Source organism: Terrapene carolina, unplaced genomic scaffold, assembly GCF_002925995.2.
Source record: "Terrapene carolina triunguis isolate 2854851 unplaced genomic scaffold, T_m_triunguis-2.0 Scaffold406, whole genome shotgun sequence".
NCBI lineage: Eukaryota > Metazoa > Chordata > Testudines > Emydidae > Terrapene > Terrapene triunguis.
In genome coordinates, this window is record NW_020664757.1 from 3,709,912 (window position 1) to 3,732,797 (window position 22,886).

The 22,886-nt window shown below is 37.6% G+C and overlaps 1 protein-coding gene across 3 annotated transcripts in view; it reads left to right on the top strand.

The window, feature by feature from the left end:
- Positions 1 to 22,886, top strand: part of WDR26 (WD repeat domain 26) — a 41,345-nt gene that overhangs the window by 899 nt on the left and 17,560 nt on the right. Inside the window, exons 2-8 of one of the 3 annotated variants that reach the window (XM_024209254.3) lie at positions 1,801 to 1,900; positions 2,013 to 2,069; positions 10,622 to 10,758; positions 12,171 to 12,268; positions 13,239 to 13,395; positions 15,158 to 15,280; positions 18,764 to 18,902. In XM_024209254.3, the coding sequence (XP_024065022.1) occupies positions 1,801 to 1,900; positions 2,013 to 2,069; positions 10,622 to 10,758; positions 12,171 to 12,268; positions 13,239 to 13,395; positions 15,158 to 15,280; positions 18,764 to 18,902 (811 nt within the window). The remainder of the gene's footprint in view (positions 1 to 1,800; positions 1,901 to 2,012; positions 2,070 to 10,621; positions 10,759 to 12,170; positions 12,269 to 13,238; positions 13,396 to 15,157; positions 15,281 to 18,763; positions 18,903 to 22,886) is intronic. The other 2 variants (XM_024209255.3, XM_024209256.3) reach the window with 2 other exon arrangements.

Here is a 22,886-nt window from a genome sequence, read left to right on the forward strand (position 1 = left end):
CTGCGCTGGGGTAAGGGGGCCCCACACGGCGAGGGCCCGTTTTCCTTCCTTTCCCCTCTAGCGGTGCTATGAGACCCCCGCTTCCCCCTCCATAGGGACCAGGAGGGAGGCTAGGTGGGGATGGGGGGCCCCGGGCCCCTCCTCTACTGTAGATCCGCACTGATGTAATTGAATTGCACATCGATAAGGAGAGAGGAGTCAAAAGTGGGGGAGGGGGCTGGCTTGGTGCAGGAGTGGGCCGGGGAAAATAATGGTGCTGGGAGACTTGTTCTATTTTAGGGCACCATTTGTGCCCATGGGAGACAGACCAACAAATCTGTTTATGACCCACATACGTAAGATTTGGACTGTGGAGGGGAGGAAAGGGGCCGCCTTCTCCCACACACTACCTTGTCACAGCTTGATATCCCATTATAAAGAGAGATCAATAAGTGTATATGAAGGGGAGCTGTGGGGCAGACCTGATGTGTTGAAAATAATGACGTGAGGGACCTGTCTTTAAGGCTCTTCCAACCAGCTTTGTACATTCGAGACAGACTGTGTCTCTGAACCGTGGTAGGGGACAGGTAGAGCTTCCTCTGCCAAAGATGACATTATGAAAGCCCAATCACATACCACTAAAGTCAGATCAATAAAAATGTGATAGTGGGGGAGAAGTGATCTGGTGAACATAATGGAGCCTGGACGCTTGGAGGTTTTTTGTTTTGTTTAAGTCTTAAGAGCTCATTGGTTAATTGTAAACAAACCAACCAAAGAATTAAACCAGCATTTAGGATTCTGACTGCAAAGCCTGCGTTCATGTAATTGGATGAAAGCTTTTGTAGGTTTGGTTTGGCCATATGTCTAATAGCTTTTGAAAATACTCCTATCTATAGACTGAAAAAATTAAAATTACAAATATGTTGATTCTTCTGTGGCTCAGAGCACTGCAGTATTTTTGGGTGAGTATGCAGTGGAGGGAGGGGAAATAGAAATAAAATACAGAGAGATGAACCATCTGGATTTTACAAACACCACCCTCCCCCTTTTCTAAATAAAACGTAACAGCAACTAGGTGGATACTGAGATTTTGGGAGGGGTCCTATAGCTGATGCCCCAGAAAATAAAGCTACAAGGGAAGTACCAAAGGAGAGATGGCAAACTATTGTGGGGCTGGATTGAGTCTAATGAACTTAGTACATAAAATAAAACACACCACTGACAAAGGAGGCAGATTCTCCACAGCAGGAGACAGCTTGTGACTGTTTATAGGCTACACCACAGTAAATATGTTATTTTTAGCATAAAAGGGGGAGGGTTACAAGCTAGTGAGTTTGCTTATTTTTTATTTTAAGGAACCAGCCTTTTAAAGTGCTGACATGAACAAAAGCTAGGGCTATCTCTGCAGACATCTTAATACAGAGCAGTGGCAGCCCTTTATACCCATTCGCTACTGGTGGTTATAGAGGCACATCTAATGTTTATAACCTATTTTTTCCTCCGTGCAGACAACTTGCTGCTAGAAACTGGTTTATTTCTATCTGGACATGCCTGTCTGAGATGATTGGTTAGTCAAAGAAGACCATCTTGGCACTTCATGCAAGTTTTCAAACCAATCAACCACTCTTGTGGATATAGAAAGCTGTCTATCAAGAGTCTTGAGTGATTGGAATACTTATCTCTTCACATTTTTCTGAATCTGGTTATAACTCTTTTCTTCCTAAAAAGTCAGTTTTTAACTATAGCAGACTTATTGCAGTGGGTGGTGCATTTTAAGAGTAAAATTGGTCAGGTTTTTTTTACACTGTATCTCTCCTGCAGCCAGACTGTTGATCTTCTCATGCAAGAGTCAGGATGTCGCTTAGAACATCCTTCTGCTACCAAATTCCGCAATCATGTCATGGAAGGAGAATGGGATAAGGTAATGTATGTGGGGCATATAGGACTGCATAACTGCTGTTAAATTTATAGTATGTGAAATGCATTTCATGATTCTTCAAGCTTATGTTTCTTTTTTATACCAATTTTTGCAGGCTGAGAACGACTTGAATGAACTTAAGCCTTTGGTGCATTCTCCTCATGCAATTGTGGTAAGAGACACATTTTGAATTGTTTCAGATGTAGTTGGGAATAATTGTAGTAATACACTTTTTTTGTACCTACTTCAGAGTTAATGTTGGCATCTGTATTTATTTTAGTAAGCAGCTTGCTATCCCAAGCACAATACTAATTTGGTCTCCTGTCATTGTGTAGTATTTGAGAGAGGAAGCCTAAAAATATTAAGACCAATACTCAGTGCATTGAATGTGTAAATTTATTAAAGTCTGTCTTCATGATCAGAATACAACTTGTGTAATCTGTATATCTAATTTAAAATCCATAATTGGATAACTTCAGTTGAAACCAATTAATTCAGTTACTTTAAAGAAATTCTAAAAGTGCTTCTGAGTTTGAAATAGCTGATTTTTTTTTTAATGCTGTCTTAAAGAACGAAGCTTAGGTACAATGTAGAATACCTAGGTACTGTGGGGGTTTGCATACTGCAATAGAATGTCATGGGAATATAGTGGCTGATATAGAAAATGAACAATACTGTTGCTTTTCTAGGTGGCTTTTAAAGAACAAATGTGTGTGTGTCACTCTGGAATTTTTGTAGAGCTTTGTCCTCTTTTAAATTATTTTTAAAGCAGACCAGTCTGGTAATTTATGTTCATTCGTTTCATGCTAGGGTTTAGATCCTGTGACTTGACAGAGGTACAACTTGTTTGGTTTTAATATATGTGGTTTCAGTAACTTTGTGGACTTTGTTGACATACAAAGTGTTTCTGGGTTTATTTCTATGACCCAGGATCAAAATGGTTACATACAGCCCTTGTCTTTCTTCAGACATCTTATTTTACTATGTTAAACGTTTACTGAAGTTAATTGGACATTAGCTATTCAGTGTTGTTTTGTAGTCATTTGGGGAGAAAAAAGTAGCACTGCTTTTTGAAGTGCCTGTGGCTGTAAACAATGAGGAATCAGCTGATGGCTGCTTAGCTTTTTACTTCTAGCTGATTCATTTTGTTGTCAGGAGGAGAGTTTCCTGCCTGGTGGGGGAGGGGAAGAGAGAGAGAACAGGAAGTGAAGTAGGAAAAACAGATGTTTAACAAAACATCAGAGGCTGCCTGAAAGAAGTTACATCTTGTTCTGTAATTGTGTGAATGTTTAACCCCTCCAAAGTCTTTTCTATGAAGCTATAGTTCTAGTTCCTATTTTTTGCTTGGCAGGCTAATATTGGAAGGCAAGCTTTTTAAAAGACAGCAGGGAAAAAGACCTGGGTCAGGAAAGACTATCCAAACAGAATATACCAAAATAATGTGTACATTTTCAGTGTCTCGTGAGGAGTGAGAATTCGGTAGCCTGTTACATACATAAGAGCATAGCATCTATTAAAGCAAATGTTATCAGAGTTGTAACTTTTTGGGGATATGCATTTTCCCTATTCCATTCAAAATGGTGCTGTCCATTCTAATTTATGAAAAAATTGTCAAACTATAAGGTTTTTTTTGTACTTGTCACAATAGGTTAATTTGGCAAAAGAGGAAAACAAGGGGACGATTTGCTTTTAGCGAATCCAAAATATAAATGGCTACGTAAACCCTAACCTTGGGAAAATGTACTCCAACTGAGTAAAACTTACAGAAATGTGAATTTTGTTTTCAGACTCCACTTATCTAAACTAGATCGATGCTGTAAAGTGTATTTTGTTCATCTAAACTGAGTCTGATGAATAAAAAAAAAAAAACAAATACTGATTTTTATTTTAAAAACAAGTCTGCCACATGTACAGCAGTAAGAAAATAAATTAAAGATGTAAGGTGAGGGGATAGGACTTTATCGGTTTTATCATCCATATCTTTAGAGTCAGATGTTTTAGTATATGAATTTTTTTTAAAGCTATTAATAAACTTATAGAGGTGACCTGTCAGGGGGTGTGTGTGGTGTTTTTTTTTTTTTTTAAATGCTGATTTGGAAGATATTTGTCTGAATTATTTTATGGTTATTGCAAGATTTCAGCCCAATTTAGAGCAATAAGTAGCAACTGGAAAAGGAAAGCTCACTAGATAAAGAAGAATTTTTTTGTCACAGCTCAGACTATCTATAGAGCATAATCAGATCTAATAAAAGATGATTATATCTCTGGGTTTTGCACCATCAGTGATGATGTAGGCACTTCTATTTATTTTAAGGGGCGGGGTTATCTTTCTCCCACTCATGGCCCTACTGGTTGTGCGGAGTTAAATAATTCAGATTTTATTTTTTTTAATCACTAGTAATCTTACTAATGCCTGCACTTCATCTATTTCCACCCTGTGGTTATAAAAGTAAAACCACTCAATTCAATGTACACTTATTTTTGGCAACTTTATATGATGTTCTAGAGGCACTATGCTTCTGGTTTCTATTTTAAAGTCAAACTTTATCATAATTTTTGATTAAAAAAAAATGTGTTCATTCAGCTGATGTTGAACAGCACTTAGTAGAATAAGTGCAGTAAATAGCCATATTCTTTAGGGGAAGAAATGCTGTTTGTGTTTTATGAACCAAGATCATACGGGTTTGGGTTTCTGAATCTCAATCTGGCAGTTTGACCTCCATGTATCTGAAGTTGAGTGGGTGTGGGTGTGTGTATGTAAAAAGTCAATCTTACTGACATTTTACTGAAAGCTTTAATAGGCTAGGGAATCTTACTTTTAATGTGACTTGGTCAAGGATGATCTGGATATCAAACTGCTTTCACAACTTCTGATCAAAACGAGCTATGTAAACATAAAGTTGTATTGCACTTGTATTATAAATTCTGTCTGTGAAAATGAGCATAAGCTGCCCACAAAGTGCTTTGAGATCTACAGATGAAAGTGCTATAAGTACTGCATATTAAGGTACAAACTACTAATCTAAGTTTAAAACTGGGGATTCATTAAACAGCTGCTGCATCTGGCCTGAGCTGAAAATGAAAAGTAGTCTCCCCTCTCAGTTCCTTTGTAAACACCACTGAAAGGCAATTGTGCCCTGTACTACTGTTGAGTAATGTGGCTAGCCATGACTGTACTTCGTGTAACGTTGTATGGGGGATGCAATTGGCTGAGGTGTCAGAGGAAAGCCTTATCCAGAGTAGTGGGCCAAACATGAAAACCAAAACTTTCTTCTGCTGTTAGGTGGTGTGTTCAAAAAAACGTAAGGATATCCACTTTGGTTTTTTGCCCAGGCCAGCATTTGTCAGTGCACTTGTGATTTCCAAGTGAAATTTCACTTGTCTACACTTGATTTGGGGCTGTTCTGTCAAATAATGGTATTCATCCTAGCTAGGTGAACTTGACCATCACGCTTTTAAGAGAAATAGCACTTCTACATGCAGTTTTGTTCAATGATCATTTGAATTCCAACTGGGAGCTCTCAGGTTTCCTAACTCTATGGTATCAGCTAAAGGCTTGTCTACACATGAAAATTGATCTGGAATAAACTAGGGTGTGAATTAAGAGCAGATTAACTATTCTTTACTAACTCCATGTGGAATTAGAGTGTCCACACATGGAGGTTAATCAGAAGTAATTTGCTGTGTAGAGAAGCCCTAAAAGATGTAATGATTCCTTATTGGAAGAGGATACACTCCAGGATCCTCTAATTTTTCCTTATGCTCTCACTCAGAGGCCTTGTACCTGGTTACCTAAAAGAGGCTAGGTCTACACTTGGGGGGGGATAGATTTAAGATACGTCGAATTCAGCTACGCGAATAGCGTAGCTGAATTCGACGTATCCGAGCTGACTTACCCCGCTGTGAGGACGGCGGCAAATCGACCGCCGCGGCTCCCCCGTCGACGGCGCTTACTCCTACCTCCGCTGGTGGAATACGCACGTCGATTCGGGGATCGATTGTCGTGTCCCGATGAGATGCGATAATTCGATCCCTGAGAGATCGATTTCTACCCGCCGATCCAGGCGGGTAGTGAAGACAAGCCCAGAGAATGGCTAGATGCAGCTTCCTCTAGTTTCAGCCAATGTCTGTGCTGGCTTGCCTAGAGGAGGCTACTCAACAACAGCATAAGAGTTTCTGTCCCAGGAATGGCGAGCACAGCCTCCCGGTGGACAGGAGAGCAGAGATCCAAGCCAGCCTGGAATAACTTACTTTGCTGACGTAAATAAAGTGACAAATAAAAAAAAAAAAAAAAAATTTAAATTGGGTTGAGGTTTTGTTAAACTAGCTTGAAAAAATTGTGCTATTGTTAAATGCTACTGTTAGTAGAGTATCAGAGGGGTAGCCGTGTTAGTCTGGATCTGTAAAAAGCAACAGAGAGTCCTGTGGCACCTTTAAGACTAACAGATGTGTTGGAGCATAAGCTTTCGTGGGTGAATACCCACTTCGTCAGATGCAGACTATTAGAGTATCTTGTTCAATTTTTACAAAACTGCCATAGGTGGAGAAACAAAATATTGAACGTTAAGGCCCTGATTCTGCAAATCAGACACAACTTTACTCACATAAATATGCTCATTGACTTCAGCAGGACTATTTATGCTAACCATGTACATGAAAGTTGCAGCATTAGGAGGCTAAAATTATATTTTCATTAAACTTCTCTTAGTGACAATGTTTGTCACTTGAAAGCAATTTCGTTTTGTTAACAATGAAAAGTTATTTAGATTTTCAATATACTAATAAAATTGTTATGAACTTGTTTTTTATATATACAAGTCACTTTAGGCTTTTATTTTTGGAAAACTAAAGTTTCTAAATAGGAACACACATTCCATTGACTTCAAACCACAAATACAAATCAAAACACTTCAATTTTCTTGATTCAATTTGAGGACATTCAGAATATCAAAAGATGGTGTTGCTTGTATTTGCTTATCGGGTTTGCGGTGTTTTCACAGTAAGGATGTTGATGAGGCCCTGGACTTTGCTTTTTCAGCTTTGATGAGTATTTTAGGAGAAAATTCTAAAGTTCATATTTTATATAGAATTTTTATATAACTAGAAGCTAAAGAAACAAGTGCAAACCATCCGCTTTCGTCCCATTTTATAGTTTAAGCACTGACAATATAAACACTTAAAAACCACAACTTTTTTCAATCCTGATTTTTGGTCAACCCTGCTCAAAACTTAGACCCTAGCAATTCTTTATGTAGGGTCATTTTAACATTGAACTGTTGAGCCAATTTTACTGTTAATTATGTCACACCCTGCTGTCCAGTGGAGGAAGCTGGCATCTGACACTAGAGGCAATTATCAGCTCTACTAGTATTAGATGGTGGTAGCAGCAGAAGGGGAAATTAGGAAAAGGGTAGGGGGAAGAGATGAGAAAAAAAAGTTGAAGATAGAACTTGTCACAAGAAGTGCTGGTTGCAGAAAAGCTGATTCAGGCACAGGAAAAGCTGAATTGCCTGACATAAGGTAAGAAAATACCTTTAAAAATAACTGGGGTATAGGATCCATGACCCTTAGTGTAAAGGGTCTCTACAGCTAATTGCTCATTATTTGGGACACTGCCACTTAAATCTGAAATTTAGTTCTACATCGCATCAAATAACTTAGTAGGGTTTTTTGGACAAAAATTCATTCATGAACCAACAAAAAAAAGGTTGTGATTAAACTGTAGGCAAAATGTTCTCTGGGCCTTGATAGGGACATTAGTTGTAATTAAATCCATTCAACATTTTTGTTCCAACTCTCTGTTATGAATAAAATATTTTTAGCATTTAGTATATGTACTGTGTCTCCATGTATGAAAACTCTGGTGCTCTATCATTCTAAGAGATGTCCTTTTCAGTAGTATGCCTAGGACTCATGGAGTTAATGACTTATTTTCCTTTAATAAAAAAAAAAAAAAAAAAAAATGCTCTGAACTAACTGAGAATGTACATATTCAGCTGTCTTGGCAACAGTACTCTGCCTTGGTTGCTATACACAATATCAGGGCTCAACGTCGGTCAATTTTGACATGCTTCTTGTACTAGTGTGGATAAAATGAGTCATGGAGACAGTGCCTCTGGTTTACTTTTACAGGGATTTCCATTAAATTGCTGATATTGGCACAACAACAACAAAAACATTTTATTTTTTTTCCTTTTCTTTTCTTCCTCCACAGAAATGGCTTTCATTACCTCTTCTTTTAGAACCATTATGCCAGGTAGAGGTAGTAATTGGATGACGTGGTTATCACCATGCAGATAAGGGAAATCAAGAAAAAGTGAATGGATGGATACATAAGAAACAAAATATTGTCTAGGAGATATGCAGGGAGAATTGAAGAATATTCAACACAAGTTCTGGATAAGAACTGAGAAAACAAAGTTTTTAAAAAAACACTGAAGTTTGGGGTTATGTGGTGATCACCTACCGTGAGGAATCAACCCCTCCACTTTCCTAATAAGTGGATGGGAAGTATTAAAAGGGGAATGCTTACTTCTAATGACTCGTCACCCCAAAATCTGCAACATTATACCTGTAAAAATTGTGCAGATACTCTCTTCTCTAATGGGCCTCCTCTTCACCCTTCACGCCGAATACAAACAAACTGAATATCTGTGCAATGAGAGGGAGAATAATATAAAGGGGGTTCTGACCTATCCCCTACAGGACATCAGAGTACTGGAAAACTAAGATGCTATAGTATGAAATTAGCTACAAATATCTATACAGTGATGCATATCTAGGTAACTTCATATACTTCTGAAAGCTATACAATAAGTCAGCAGTTTTCTTTCATGTACATGAAAATTTGATACGTGCGTTTTGTTCTCAAGAGTTACAGAAGGTCTGTTGCACTCAGTGTTTTAATGAAGTGTAGTCCTCATAGGCTGTATTCATAATCAATCTGGAATGCATTCCACTTGAAGGAAAACAAATATTTTACCTAAATGTTTTAAATTCCCTCAAAGCATCAGTCAGAACCACTACTAGATAAAATATTTAAGATCTGTATCTCTCATCTAGTCAAATGCGTAGCAGGAATGAGATTTTTATGAGACTCACTGTCGTAGAGTATCTTTCTCCATGCCATTGTGATGACAGTACTATATAACTTAAACCACATGAATGAGAGCTAATTAATGTTCTTTTAAAATATGTCTGACATAGTCTGTCAAATGTTAAATTGAGTAAACCTCAAATCAAGAGACAGGCTAAATTACTTGAGACTTTCTTTAATCTTAAAATTTAGGATTTTTCTTAATTTACAAAAATTACTCTGTATATCTCTTTTCAATTAAGTTCTAGTTATTTAAATATTGTTAGCAGCTCAGAACACTTCAACATTGAGTTATTGTATGGAAAAACAGAATTAAACGAAATTGATCAAATAGGACAGTGTAGCTACCCTATCCAAGATGAAGTGCAAAAATGAACAACATGCAGTAAATCATGTAAAGTTAAGGCATAACAAATGTTTCATATTTAAGTGTCTTGATTTGAAGAGGCTAGCACCTTGCTCAAAATTATATAATGCCCTTAATGCACTAATATGAGAAGCTGATGGTCTTTGGGATCTGCTGGACTCACATGGGGAAAAGTGGTGATCAAATATTTATGTGTATTTATGATCTGTCTTGCATGTCATTCAGTTTCTATAGAGAGGGGGGAAAGCATAGCACATCACTTTAATTTAATTTTGTTTCACTCTAGATATATTCTCAGGTTTTCCTCTTACGCCTCTACTTGTTGAAGGCCTGGGGTGTGTCTTTTCTCACGGCGATAACCACTAGCAGCAGTAGTGAAGACAGACAAAAAATGCATACACCAAGTGGTTATGTTTATGTACAGCAGAAGCAACTAAACTGTCTCACTTTCATCTTAAGGATAAGCATGTTAAGAAATTTTGGGGGCTCCAGATTTTAAATGTGGAACTGAATGCCTTCCTTCATTTTGTGTCCATGAATATGTTAACAAAGTTAGAATCATGGCTATTGATGAGAAATGTGAGAATGTGTGAAGGTCACATTGGAATTCTAATAGAAGTGAATGCTTATGAGAAATGAGTATAGGCTAAGTGAGCCCTAAATGTGGGGAGCTATATCGCTCCGCTTTCTGTAAAAAGAAGATGGCAGTGTTAATGCTTCTGGAAAACAAGTTTAGTTTGCATGGTGCCTTGTTTTGCCTAGTTGCAGTGTTAATATGTTGCTACAGCATCTTATACAACTATAGAGAGAATCCCTTGGTGAGTTCCTACATAATCTGTATAAAACCAGTTAGGGGGTTGACTTGCTGACCTACTGGTCATGCTCTGTACAAGCATGCAGCATACTTTTTTGTTTGTTTTAAGATTGAGCATGAGATTGAAGGAATCCCATCTAGTCCTGGTTTGAAGGATAGCAACTGAAAGGAATATGGGTTCAGAATAGAGAGAATTAGAAGGGGTGTGAGGAGTGGGGAAGAGGATATTCAGGGCTCCAGTAGGCAGGTGGAAAAGATTTTTTTGGTCACTTCTAACATAACTTCCACAATTGTACTGAAAGACCAGCCAGAAGTAATGATACGTTACATGTAGCTGTATTTCTGAAGGGTATAGTAGAATGGTTTCTACTGTTCTGTTTAGGCTCAAACATTTTCTGAAACTTCAGTCAACCTTTTTCCCCTGACTGCTGCTTTCTGTCATGTCAGAGGATGAAGTTCTTGCTGCTACAGCAGAAGTACCTGGAATACCTGGAGGATGGCAAGGTCCTGGAGGCACTTCAGGTTCTACGCTGTGAACTGACACCACTGAAATACAATACGGATCGCATTCATGTCCTCAGTGGGTAAGGGTGTTTAAGCTTGAACAGCTAGTTCTACAGAATATCCTGAGGGATTGTGTATTTCAATGGAAACAAGTGTTGGTCAATATTTCCTGAGCCCTCTCTTCATAACATTAAAAGTGCACTTGAATCATGTGGAATAAGTAAAATAATGTGTTGGTAAAAATGAAGCACTATTCTCCCTTTTGGACCCAGTCCCACTCCTATTGAAGTCAGTGGGGGAAACTCCATTGCAGAAGCAGGGTCTTTTATCTCTCCCCTCCTTCTTCAATCTTTAGTACTAACTTGTTTTAAAAATCGGAATGATTTATGCTGTTGGTGATCACTACTATTTAAAATGGCAAGGGGAAGAAATTTATTATACTGACAGTATTGTTGTATCATGATTCATATCATACCTCATTCATCCAAAATAAGTGTTTATATATACTGCCTTCATGGTATCAGAACCTAAACTGATAAGGACATAATTTCAGTCCTTTAAAGGAAACATGTTCAGTCTCTTTTCCTATAGCTGAGTAATTCTCAAGTTGGTAGGGGTTGGGTTTTTTTTGTTTTTGTTTTTTCTTGGGGGTGGAGGGGGAGTGCAGCATGTGCACAGTCTCCTTTTTTTTCCTCTCTCCTGAAGACCAGTCTAAACAAGATCTGTTTTGTTTCTTATCCATTACCTTGCATTGGTACCTTCTCTCCTTAAAGCTTTCTAGTTAGTGACAAAGCAAAAGGGAACTTCTAGAGCAAATGGCTATTGTCCATCACCCAGACTCCAACAATAAATCTTACTAATGCATTGTATCATTACCATCCCAAGGAACAAATTGCAGAGCCTGGCAGTGTTGGTATCATTGACAGTGCTATTATGCTAGAAATTTAGAAGTTTAGTATGATGCAGCTTGAAACACATATGTATACCTCAAACACACTGGGATCAGTTAGCATAGTAAATTTTGTTTACATCTAGGTATATTTTGTGCCATCATTGACTAGTCTAACTTGATGTAAACTTCTGAGTCACTGAGCTGGGGTTTTTGTATTGAAATTCATAAGCCTTTGGGTTAATCTGCATGGGGGGGAAATGAAATATATTGCTTACAAAATAAAGCATCATTGTCCCCTTTAATTTGCCCCAATCTAGTCTTTGACTCCTCATACATTTGCCCAAGCTTTTACTTGAGTGCAAGTTGGTCAGGAGTGACTGTTCTGTGTGTCCTGAAGATCAATACATTCTAGCTGTAATAAGCTGATGGGAGAGAGAGGTCCCAAAACAGAGGTCTCTTCTTAGAGCCCCTTTTACCCCACTCCACTTAAATATGAATTGTAAACAGGAACATCTCCATATATATCATCCTTACAATTGAAAACAAATTCCAAAAGGTTTAGACCATAATACGATGTGTTCATTCACTTTGTTTTTACAGGTATCTGATGTGTAGTCATGCAGAAGACTTGCGTGCAAAAGCAGAATGGGAAGGAAAAGGAACAGCTTCCAGATCTAAACTTTTGGACAAACTCCAGAGTAAGATGTTTAATGTTCAGCATTTAAATAGATTTTTCTAAATCCACCCCAAATATTTTTCTAGTACATCCCAGTTAATAGGGTAACTTTTTCGAGGAAAGTGATTTTAATTACACTTACTATCAGTGACTGGTGCTTTATGGGGAAGATAATTCTGGTTAATGGGAATGACTTAGTGATTTTTGTGGGTCTTAGGTCTTGTGACTCTCAATCTTATGCTGCCCCTAGCTGTTTGTAATAACAGCTTTCAGTTCTCAGTGCCTCTGCTATATGTAGAAAGTATATGAATTGTTTTCACTGCTATCTGCTCTGACTGTTAGTTTGCTTCTTCCATGTCACTTGTGATAGGCCAACATGTTGGATGTATTGCAGCTGCTCTTGATATTGACTGTCTGATCCTAGGGCATGTGGTATCTCATTTCAATTCTATAGGCCTATCCTATAATACAATGGTTTTCAACCTGGGGTCCGCAGACCTCCTGGGGGGGTCTGCAGACTGTCAAAAGACTTCCAAAGGGGTCGCACTCCCATTTGAAATTTTTGAGGAGTCTGCAAATGAAAAGAGGTTGGAAAGCACTGCTATAATGTGGTGGACTCTACTGCTCCATTAATAGCAGTACTAACATAGTGTTGCCTTTTAATTGGGAATTCCTCATAGTGAGCACAAAAAGTGGTCTAGTGGAGTCTCGCAGTTGAGGATTTTACAGTTAAAATCAGCATGCAGCAGTCTACTTTGTATAAATGGAACTTGTGCTGATCAAAAGCAACAGAAAGCTAAAAAAGTATAGTTCTGTTTGAAAACATCAGTGAATCTGAGTTCATCTTTGGGTCCTCAGTTACACAGTTATAAACCAACAAGTTGAGCAGTAGGTTGGATTTCTTTAATTTATAACTCCTTTATGGGTTTTTATTCAGTAAAGATAAAATGTTCATTTGTAATTTTTTTTTTTTTTTTTTTTTTTTTTTAAAGCATACCTGCCGCCGTCAGTGATGCTTCCCCCAAGGCGTTTACAGAATCTACTACGTCAGGCTGTGGAGCTACAACGAGACCGATGCCTCTATCATAATACCAAACTAGATAACAGTCTAGATTCTGTGTCACTGCTTATAGACCATGTTTGTAGTAGGTAAGAATTTCTTTTTCTACTTTTAAAATTTACAGCGGTATTTTTATTTTTAAATATATAACACAATCCACTTACACAATATTGTTCCTTTGAATCGTAGGACAGTTGTTTCAAATTGGAACATGCTGGAGTAGACTGGGAAAAGCCAGGCCCATTTAGTTGATTAACTTTAACTGTTTGTGCAGACAAACTACTGAACATGTATGAAAATGCTTCTTGATGTCTGGCTACTTCTCCTTGAGGGAATGAAACTTACTGTTTAATGAGATGGGTGTATGTATCGAGGATTTAGCCTTAATCTAGGTGCACAGACTTGCTACTTCTTGCTATTCTGTCAGTGTCTAATGGCTATCGAATTGTTACTACCCATTCTTTGTCTTCAAACTTCTTGGATGCGTAAGGTAAATCTACGTTTACTGTTCAAGGTCATATTCCAGATTTAGTCTTTAATGCTGTTACATTTTAGAAGTTGAAGTTAAATAACACACAATGCATTCTACACTCTAATTCTTGGTCATAGCTAAAAAATGTGTAATGCAAACTGAGTAAGACAGAACACACAAATACATGTCTTTAAATTTGGCAAAGTTTGTTTTGTAAGAAAACATCCAAATTTCATAACTCTTACATATAAGAGTGCAAGTTTCACATGTACACAAAATCATTGATTGTTTAGATAATAAAGGAATTTCTTAAAACTAGAGTAACATTGGTGTTGCTTAGAAATTTAAAATGTTGTGAAACTTGTGCAGGCTCCAGGGAGGAAGTAACTCAATGCTGGTATATTATGCACACAGAGAAACAATTGCTGTGTTTTGAGTATTTTTTTTCAGACAACCAAAGCTCCTCAGGGATCTAGCAGAAGTGACATGAATGCAAAGACAAAGCTTGTAGATATTTCTAAGGTATAATTAGGGGGTAAGGCCACAAGTTGCCGGACACTGAAGTAGCACGAGAAAGGGGGATGGTGTTTTATATTTTTGGTGGTTGGAGCAGCAGTTGAATTCTTTGGCTCATAATGAAGATTTTCTTCATATTAAATGCTTACTATAGTGAGCTACTACTAACTTCTCAGGTCTCCCTTGTAATTCTGTTTTGTCTCTAAAAATTGCCAATATCTCCAACCACATGGGATTTTTAACTTTAGACTATTTGGTATCTATTTTTAAAGTGAAGATTTCCTAATACTTATAACCATATGTTAAAGTAATTGTTCTGGCTTTAGACTTTTGTAGTCTTGTGCTTTTAACTGCCACAACACCTTAAATTCCTTTCTTGTGTGAACTTTTGGCCATCTCACTTCATTTCAATTCTGGGGAATAACAAGTGGTTTGAAGCTTTTCTTTAGTGTATGTAGGAATTGGGGTCCTTGTACTTCAGAAAGGATTCTTAACATTAGGGCAGTAATAAATTGTGTACCGTATTGCTTTTTAATACTTACTGCCAGTCTAGAAGTGTGTTAATGCTGTGTTTGCATCCAGCTAACAAGAGAGATCAATACAATTGAAACTCCTTTAAGATGTAGTTATATAAAATAATACAATAATATTTGATGAGGGCCAAATGTAACAAGTCTGGGCTTGTCTAGACCCCACCCATAGTAAATATATGCCCATGTAGGTCAAACTTTTATCTCTTTCTAATTTTGTATCCTCCACACCCAGACTTGCATATTGGGTGTGTGTGTATATGTATATATCAATTAAACCATAGTCTCATGTACCCCCTTTCTTCCCCTTCCCCTCCCCCCCATCCCCAAAAGAAGACACTTCAAAACAAAGGCTTCCACTCTGTCCTCAACTCAACCTATTGTACCTACCTATTGCAGGGGTCTGAGATCAGTATGTGGTGCGCCGTACATGCTGCAATGCTTGGGCATAATGAGGTGAGTTAAAGACAGTGGAAGCCAGATTCTGGATTTTGTTTTTAGGCCTTTTTAATTGTGTAAACAAATTGATAGAATTAAAGTAACAGTAATCTAATAGTTTAAAAAGACAATGAAACTTGGGTAATGTTAAAATTGATAGGATAGTCTATTGGTTATTTCCACTTCGATTTTTTTTTTTTTTTTTTTTTAAATGGAGTTAATCTGTATGGATTTCTGGCAATATTGGAATCAGGCATGCTTATATCACACGAACAGATACAATATTGAGCTAAACAGACAGGATTGTTGCTTCTCAGGAGGTGGAATGAGGGAGAGGGTGCTCAGAGTGGAGGGTGAAGCTTTTTCACATTACTGGCCCTGTGATAATGGAGAACTTAATTGGGGGCAGGTGGGGGACCCTTTACCGCATCCTTTTGTTTTATAATCAATCCAATTTTAACTCTTCCCCCCCCCCCCCCCCCTTTTTTTTTGAGAACTAGAAAGTGAAGTCAACGTACTTAGCTGGTTCTCCTCTCCTACCGCTTCAGTTTGTGGTTGTAGGATTATGCATAGGAAGATGACTTTTATTTAAACACTGAAGGTTTTGGGAGCAAAGTGAACATTGCCTCTTGCAGATATTGGGTTAGCAACACTGTCAGTCTTGATGGTGTCTGTTTATTAATCAATGTTTTCATTGTAAACAAATTCACTTTCACATTTTTGTTAAATTATTATTCCAGTAATTTTAATTTAGTTCTTTTGGTCTGTTTTTAAAGGATTAAATTTAGAATTCTAAACTTGTGAAAACACAGTAACTGATGAACCGTGTTGTTGACATGGTGTGGAATAAAGCATAAGGAAACTAAGGCAGAGGTAGTCAATAAGTAGACAGTGGGCCAAATCCGGATCACCAGAAGCTTTTGAATGGACCCTGACTTTTTTTTATTTACTTTATTTAAAAAAAAAAAAAAAAAAAAAACCACAACAATAATTTCTCTGGAGTCTGGACCTTGATTATACCTTGACCGAGAAATTTGGATCTTGACAAAAAATAGAGTACCCTTGCATTAAGGGCTTGTCTACACTTGAAATGCTACAGTGACACAGATAGTCCACCTCCCTGAGAGGCAATAGCTAGGTTGACAGAAGAACTCTTTTGTCTATGCCAAAAACTTAACTACATCACTTAGGGTTGTGGATTTTTCACACCCCTAATCAATGTAGCTGGATCGACCTAACTTTTTAGTATGGACCAGGCCTAAAGTTTAAGTGCGCTATACTGAGCAGATAAGTAATGAAGGACTTTTGCGTAAGCAGAAATGTAGAGAAGTATGGTTGAGCATGAGTACTTAGTTAACTAAACAAAACAAAATCTGTTCAAACAACTGTCCTTCTTAACCAACATCTTGTCTTGTGACCATCCAAAAATATCAAGTTCTGTTCTGTTCCACATTTTCTGAAAAGAACAGTGGTTGAGTACCTGTTTAATACATACTTCACTGTATCTGTGAAGTACAATTTACTGAGCAACTTGCTTCATTAGTTGGGTGAGGAAAGTCTCTCTCTCTCTCTTTTCTCTCTCTCTCTTTTCTCTCCTTGTTTCCTTGCATCAATGTAAGTTACTTGCATGGACTCCTTGAATCCATGTCAGTGACAGGCAGGTGTGCTGCTATAAATGATGCTTGTGTACCATGACTTTCATTCATTAAATTGATATTTATATGTTCTTACACTAAATGTCTTTGTGCATTTTTAAGTGTCCCATTTTTAAAAAATGGGACAGCAGATTTACAAGTACAGTATTAGAATTGGCAGAGCGGTAGTAAACATTAATAACAAATTATGCTTAAAACAAGTCTTCCTGTAACCACTGTGTATCAAATTCAGTTTACACAGTCCTAAGATCACAAACCTCTTGATCGTCTAGAAACAGTTAAGTACTGTTAATTACAGTAATGCCATTTGAAAATACTGTGTAACCCCTCAAAACATATTGGAATTAGGCTGATTTTCTATTTACCCATTCTTAAAAACCACAAAACCATGACTATGGAGGCATGCCTCCAATTCTTTTCAGTTATAACTAATTATAAGGGGGGGGAGGGGTGGTGTTTCCCTGCCTTATGTTTTTCTGATTTTGGGGCTATTGCTTGCTGCTCTGAGTAGTGCAATACAAGAGTGTCTTGCTACTTAAAGAAAGCACAGAGAGTATCTTGAAAGGATTTCCACATCTTTGGCATACTAAATAAATGTGTAGTACTTTTTTGCAGGATTGGCTTAATTACCTCACTGACTCTTACCAATAATTATTGAACAAAGAGAGAGAACTTATTTTAGGACAGTCACTTGTGTCATGAATTTGTCAGTATTGAGTGTAAGATAAGATTTGTAACTATGTTTTATAACTAGTTTTACCCTAAAGTGTATTAATTTATTACAGTAGCTCCCCCAGTTATGGATCAGGACCCCTTTGTGCCAAGCACTGTACAAATACACACACACACACAAGATGTCTCCTGCTCCAGTTAACTTGTAAGCTGTGTGAGGCAGAGACTGTCTTGTGTCTGTACAATGTCTTGCACATTGGCATCTCTAGAAGCTATTGTAACATAAATAACACACACAATCAGCCAGGTGATTTCAAACACTGTATAACTACTTAGTGCCAGTTGGTGAGCTGCAAACATAACTGAACTGCTCTCCATTTTTCTGCATGAATTTAACGTTTTGATGGTAGGATCTTCTTTGGCACATAATTGGGGGGGGAAAGGATATTAGTTGCTGTTGAAATAGCTTACTGTTCTGTTTTTGTTTGCTCAGAAGTGGGGCGGTGTTTGAATGTAGTTTGCAGAGTAACAAAATACCACAGTGATAAACACTATAACAAAAATCTAAATTACAGGAAATTAATGAGTTTCATTTCTTGAAAATGATCTTGTAAAAGTTAGTATTTCCATTACTCCTTTTTAGCACGTAATTAATCATGTCTGTGGAGTTGCCAGAAATAGCTAAAGTGGAAAGTCCTGTAAATTGTTAATTTATTAACCTTAACTTTTATTACACTAGTGTCCAGAGGCCCAATCAGATTGGTGCCTGACTGTTCTATATCCTACAAAACTTTAGGAAGATCCAGTTAGTGTCCTGAAGATCTTATAATTTTAATCTGAAACACAGTGAGTGTAACAAACAATTGGAAGTAATGGGGCAGGAAGTCTGAGGGTAACAGTAAGATCTTGTGACTTAGTAGATTGCCTATATTCACATCTTAATGTTTTTGAGTCATTTAAGAGGGTATCTTTAATTAATGATTTTTTTTTTTAAATCACCAATACCTAGTGACCGATACTGTCTAGCTAATGTTCATAATGAGATTTGAAGACGATCCTGTCTTTTGAAATGCATGTTAACTGCAGAAATCTTTACTTTTATAATTAGTTTTTACCAATTGCTTATCAGATTGTGTTTAACAAACCCTATGGTTTGTTTTTTGCTTTGTTTCAGGAAACAGTTCCCATGTTACACACAGCAAATACTTACAGAACACTGTAATGAAGTATGGTTCTGTAAATTCTCTAATGATGGAACTAAACTAGCAACGGGATCAAAGGACACAACTGTTATTATATGGCAGGTTGATTCAGTAAGTGCTCAGACTTTAACGTGTCTTTTTAAAGATAAAAAAGACCTAAACTATCTGCATCTCTTCTAAATCATGCAGTCTTTTTCTTAAATTTTCATTGTGCTTTTGCCTAAAGCTTTTGGTATTATTTCAGTGAAGACCTTTATTTTAAATCCTCTCTTTACTTTTAATAATTTGAATTATTTTAAATAGAAGTCCGGTTCACCATTTAAACATGCCACCTGATCTTTGTGATAAAATGTTCACAGACCATATAGAAGTTTCATCAACTATCTACTAATTGCCATTGTACATACAACTTGAGGAACTTTTCTTGATTCATGTTCTGTGAAAACCTGGCAAAACTCATCAAGAAAGGATGTACAGTTTTTTTTTTGTTTGTTTTTTTTTTTCTCTTCAAGACTAAGTTCTGACGTTTTAAATTGTTACTATATATTGCTTATTTGCTTCTTCTACAAGAAAACGGCCAAATCTCCTTACTCTAGCTATTGGATATCAGTATCTTTTCTGTCTGTATTGTATTTTCTTGTAAATAAAATGCTTGAGCAGTCACTCTGAGATTATTCAGGTCCTAGTGATATGTTGGTATTTCAACCACATTATGAATGGGATGTAATTATGTTCAATTACTAATTGAAAACATATTAGGAAATGTGCCACAAATCCATATACATAATATACTATATGATTGATATATGTATATACATATCAATGTGCATGTGCACACACAATATTCTGGTTTCTTAGAGTTGTAACTCAAACCTTTTGAGAAGATTTTAAAAATTATACTGGGTTATTGTTACTCAAACCCCAGTTATAAATTTGCAAGCTGCTCCTTCCTGCAGCAGGATCTGAGTTGAAGGGAAGCCCTCTCTTCCCTGCAGCCCCCGCCCCCCCAAAAACAAACAAACAAACAAACAAACAAAAACTAGGAGGGAATATACCAGTTGAACTCTTTATTGTTGGGGAACGGTGGGGGATCTTGAAAATAGTTAACAGACGAGTTGTGTGTGTACATCCAGCTTTGAAAAACTTACTGCTAAGGATTCTTAAGGCTTGGTGCTGGAGATGGATTTTTAATTGGAGCCAGACCACTCTATAGTTTATAAATGTCAGGAGATGGTTAGAAAAGAGTTCATTTTTTGTAACATGGATTGGAAGTTCTAGCTTACTTAGGGAAAGTGATTAAGGGCAGATCTATGGCACAAAATGGCACCTCAAGTAGTAGCAAATAGTTTCATAGTGAATCATTAATTATATACTATTTAATCATACCAAAATAAATGTACTTTAGGTGTTTGAAATTATGCCAAAATGTTAAGCAAGCATGGGTCACTAGAAGAACAAACTAGTGAAACACAGCTTTTCTAATGGCTATTATTTGGAGAAATTCCAAGAAACTGTATTAAATCTAACAATCAGTAGATTTGAAATGCATTCCACAGTAAAGTTGAAGGGAACACTCTTGTTACAGGACATATTGAAGATGGATTTAAATTGCATTAGTCCGTACCAGTCATTTGGTTTCCTAGTTGCCAGGGCATATGGAGTTCATTTATTTCTCTTCCCATCGTTTCAAGTAATTGTTGAAAGTTAACAAAATAATTGGTTCAAGAGAGACTGTCAAACTTTGTCCCAAACTTATTCTATTCCCTAGCTATGTGCTGATACTGAAAATCTGAAGAATGTTTCCCTATATTTTTAATCCTTTTGGGCTCCATCAGTAGTTCAGCAAAGAGTATCCAAACCCTCAGATTTCTCCTGAAAATAAACTTATCCCCACCCCCAAAATTCCAGTATAATGAAAATGCTGCTGCTGCTGAAATCCTTTCATTCTTGTCACTCTGACTATCCCATGCACATTGAATTCAATCTGGTCTCTTGCATCAGCTTCAGCCTCCTCACCCAGAGGCTCTACAAACTCATCTGCCCCTATATTTTTGCTCTCATTTCCTCTTGCTCTTCTTCCACTACTTTGTCCTACTAGATTGCTCACTTAGTCAGGTTCTGTCATGTCAGTTAGTACCTTGACTTAAATGGGGCCACTTATGGGGAAAGGTACTCTACTTAAGGTGACAGAATCTGGCCTTTGGTCTTTCTGTTTTGTCTACCCACTATATCTGGAAGAACTACCTTCTTGTCCACTATGTGTCTTCTCCTTAAAATCCATCCTTAAACTTTCTCATTCTGGGTATCTTTCCTGCCACGTTATCCTTTTCCTGAACTATTATTCCATGTCTTTTGTCTTGTCTTGTCTTGTCTGTCTTAGAATGTGAGCTCTTATAGTAGGAAATGTTGTAACTGTTTGTTTTGTAAGGGGATATATCCGCTTAGTGTTATGAAAAACAATATAATTATGTTGACCCTGTTCAACACTATTTTTGTAGCTGTGCTGCCACAGTTGATCACCAGGCACAAAGAAAGAGACTTAAAAATATTTACCAGAAGCCAATATAGAAGCTTGGGGAATGGAGCTGCAGGGGCAGGGCCTTGAGGTGTGTGTTAAACTTATAGCTGTTGTAATACCTCCACTATAATTTCCTTGTTGGAAGGAAGATTAGATCTTTCCCTTTCCTCAGAGCCTCCTTGCAGCTGGAGTGGGGTGAGTTCTGTCTTATGGAAGAAAGGTTGACTGCTATTCTTCAACAAGTCAAGGGCCATAGATCGATCCTCCATTGGACTTTCAGCATTTTGGTAGAAACAGACCTTTCAGTCTCTGGCAGTAACATAGTCTCCACCTCCTAACTAGTCCACCAGTTTCTGACTCCACAACTACAGGCAGGTGAAAAACAGACCTCTTCTTGCAAAGTTTAGATTAATAACAGAGAATTCTGCTTGTCTATTGCAAACTTCTAAAATCTGGAGCAACTGGATTTCAGAGCTAAAAGACCTAAGATTTTGGAGGGCATCGGGAGCAAATAACTGGCTATATGGGGGAATCTTTCCTGCCTGAGGTACTGCAGCAGCACATTTTCCCTTTCAGCAACAGAACAGCGAGTGGTATAGCAGTGAAATATGAAGAAAGGAGAACTTTGCTTTTCTTGCTCTTACCCCCATCATCGAGTGAGTGCATGGACAGATTTCTGTCTTTTCTGTGACAAAGAGAAGGATTTGGTGCTTGCAGCCTCTTTTGCAAAGGGATTGTCTAGGCGTCCCTCTCCCAGTGAACACAGAAGGAGGTGCAGGAGAAATGGCAGATGACTGGCATGCCCTCCCCTAGCTGGCAAGGGCAGACAGGCTGAAGGCTCTAAGATGCTGTCAGAAACTGTCCTCAGTCACTGAGGGCCAATGTGGCCACAGAGAGATGGTGGTGTTTGGTGCAAATGGGGAACAGCAAGGTGAAAACAGTGATGGGGGGGCCTTAGGACCTGCCCTCAACCATTCATCTATCCCTCTTCTGTGTGCTTTGAAGCGTTTTTCGGTTGGGCCCATCTCCACTCAAGAATCCAGCTCACCTATCCATCAGGTCTTATCGCAGATCCTCCAAGGTTGGAGACTGCTCACCTCCAGGGTATGGATTGAGTCAATTCAATTTTATTAAATCACATATGACGTATGTCTTTTGCAAATATGAAAAGGAAAAACAAACTCAGTTTAAAACCGCAATATCCATATAATGTATTAAAATGTCAATCAGAACTTAATATTATCTCTCTTGTTCAACATAATGTGTAAAGGGCAAAAACTGCCACTGATTTTATTATTACTGGTGATTGAGAAAATACTAAAAACATTACCTCTTTTGTATAAAAAAGCCTTTATTACCATCTCAAAAGGCAAAATGTAACACACACTCAAAAGCTGGGAAATTCTACAATCCATAAGAGGACGTAGGTCTTCCAACGCTCTGTATTTATATGGGCAAAAATGAAGATGTGAAGGAACTTTTCCATAGCAGCCTTTTAAGGACAGCAGTTTCCATGGTTTGGAATCTTCACTGAGTATTTGCCTTACATAAATGAGGATTTGACAACTCATTCAAAT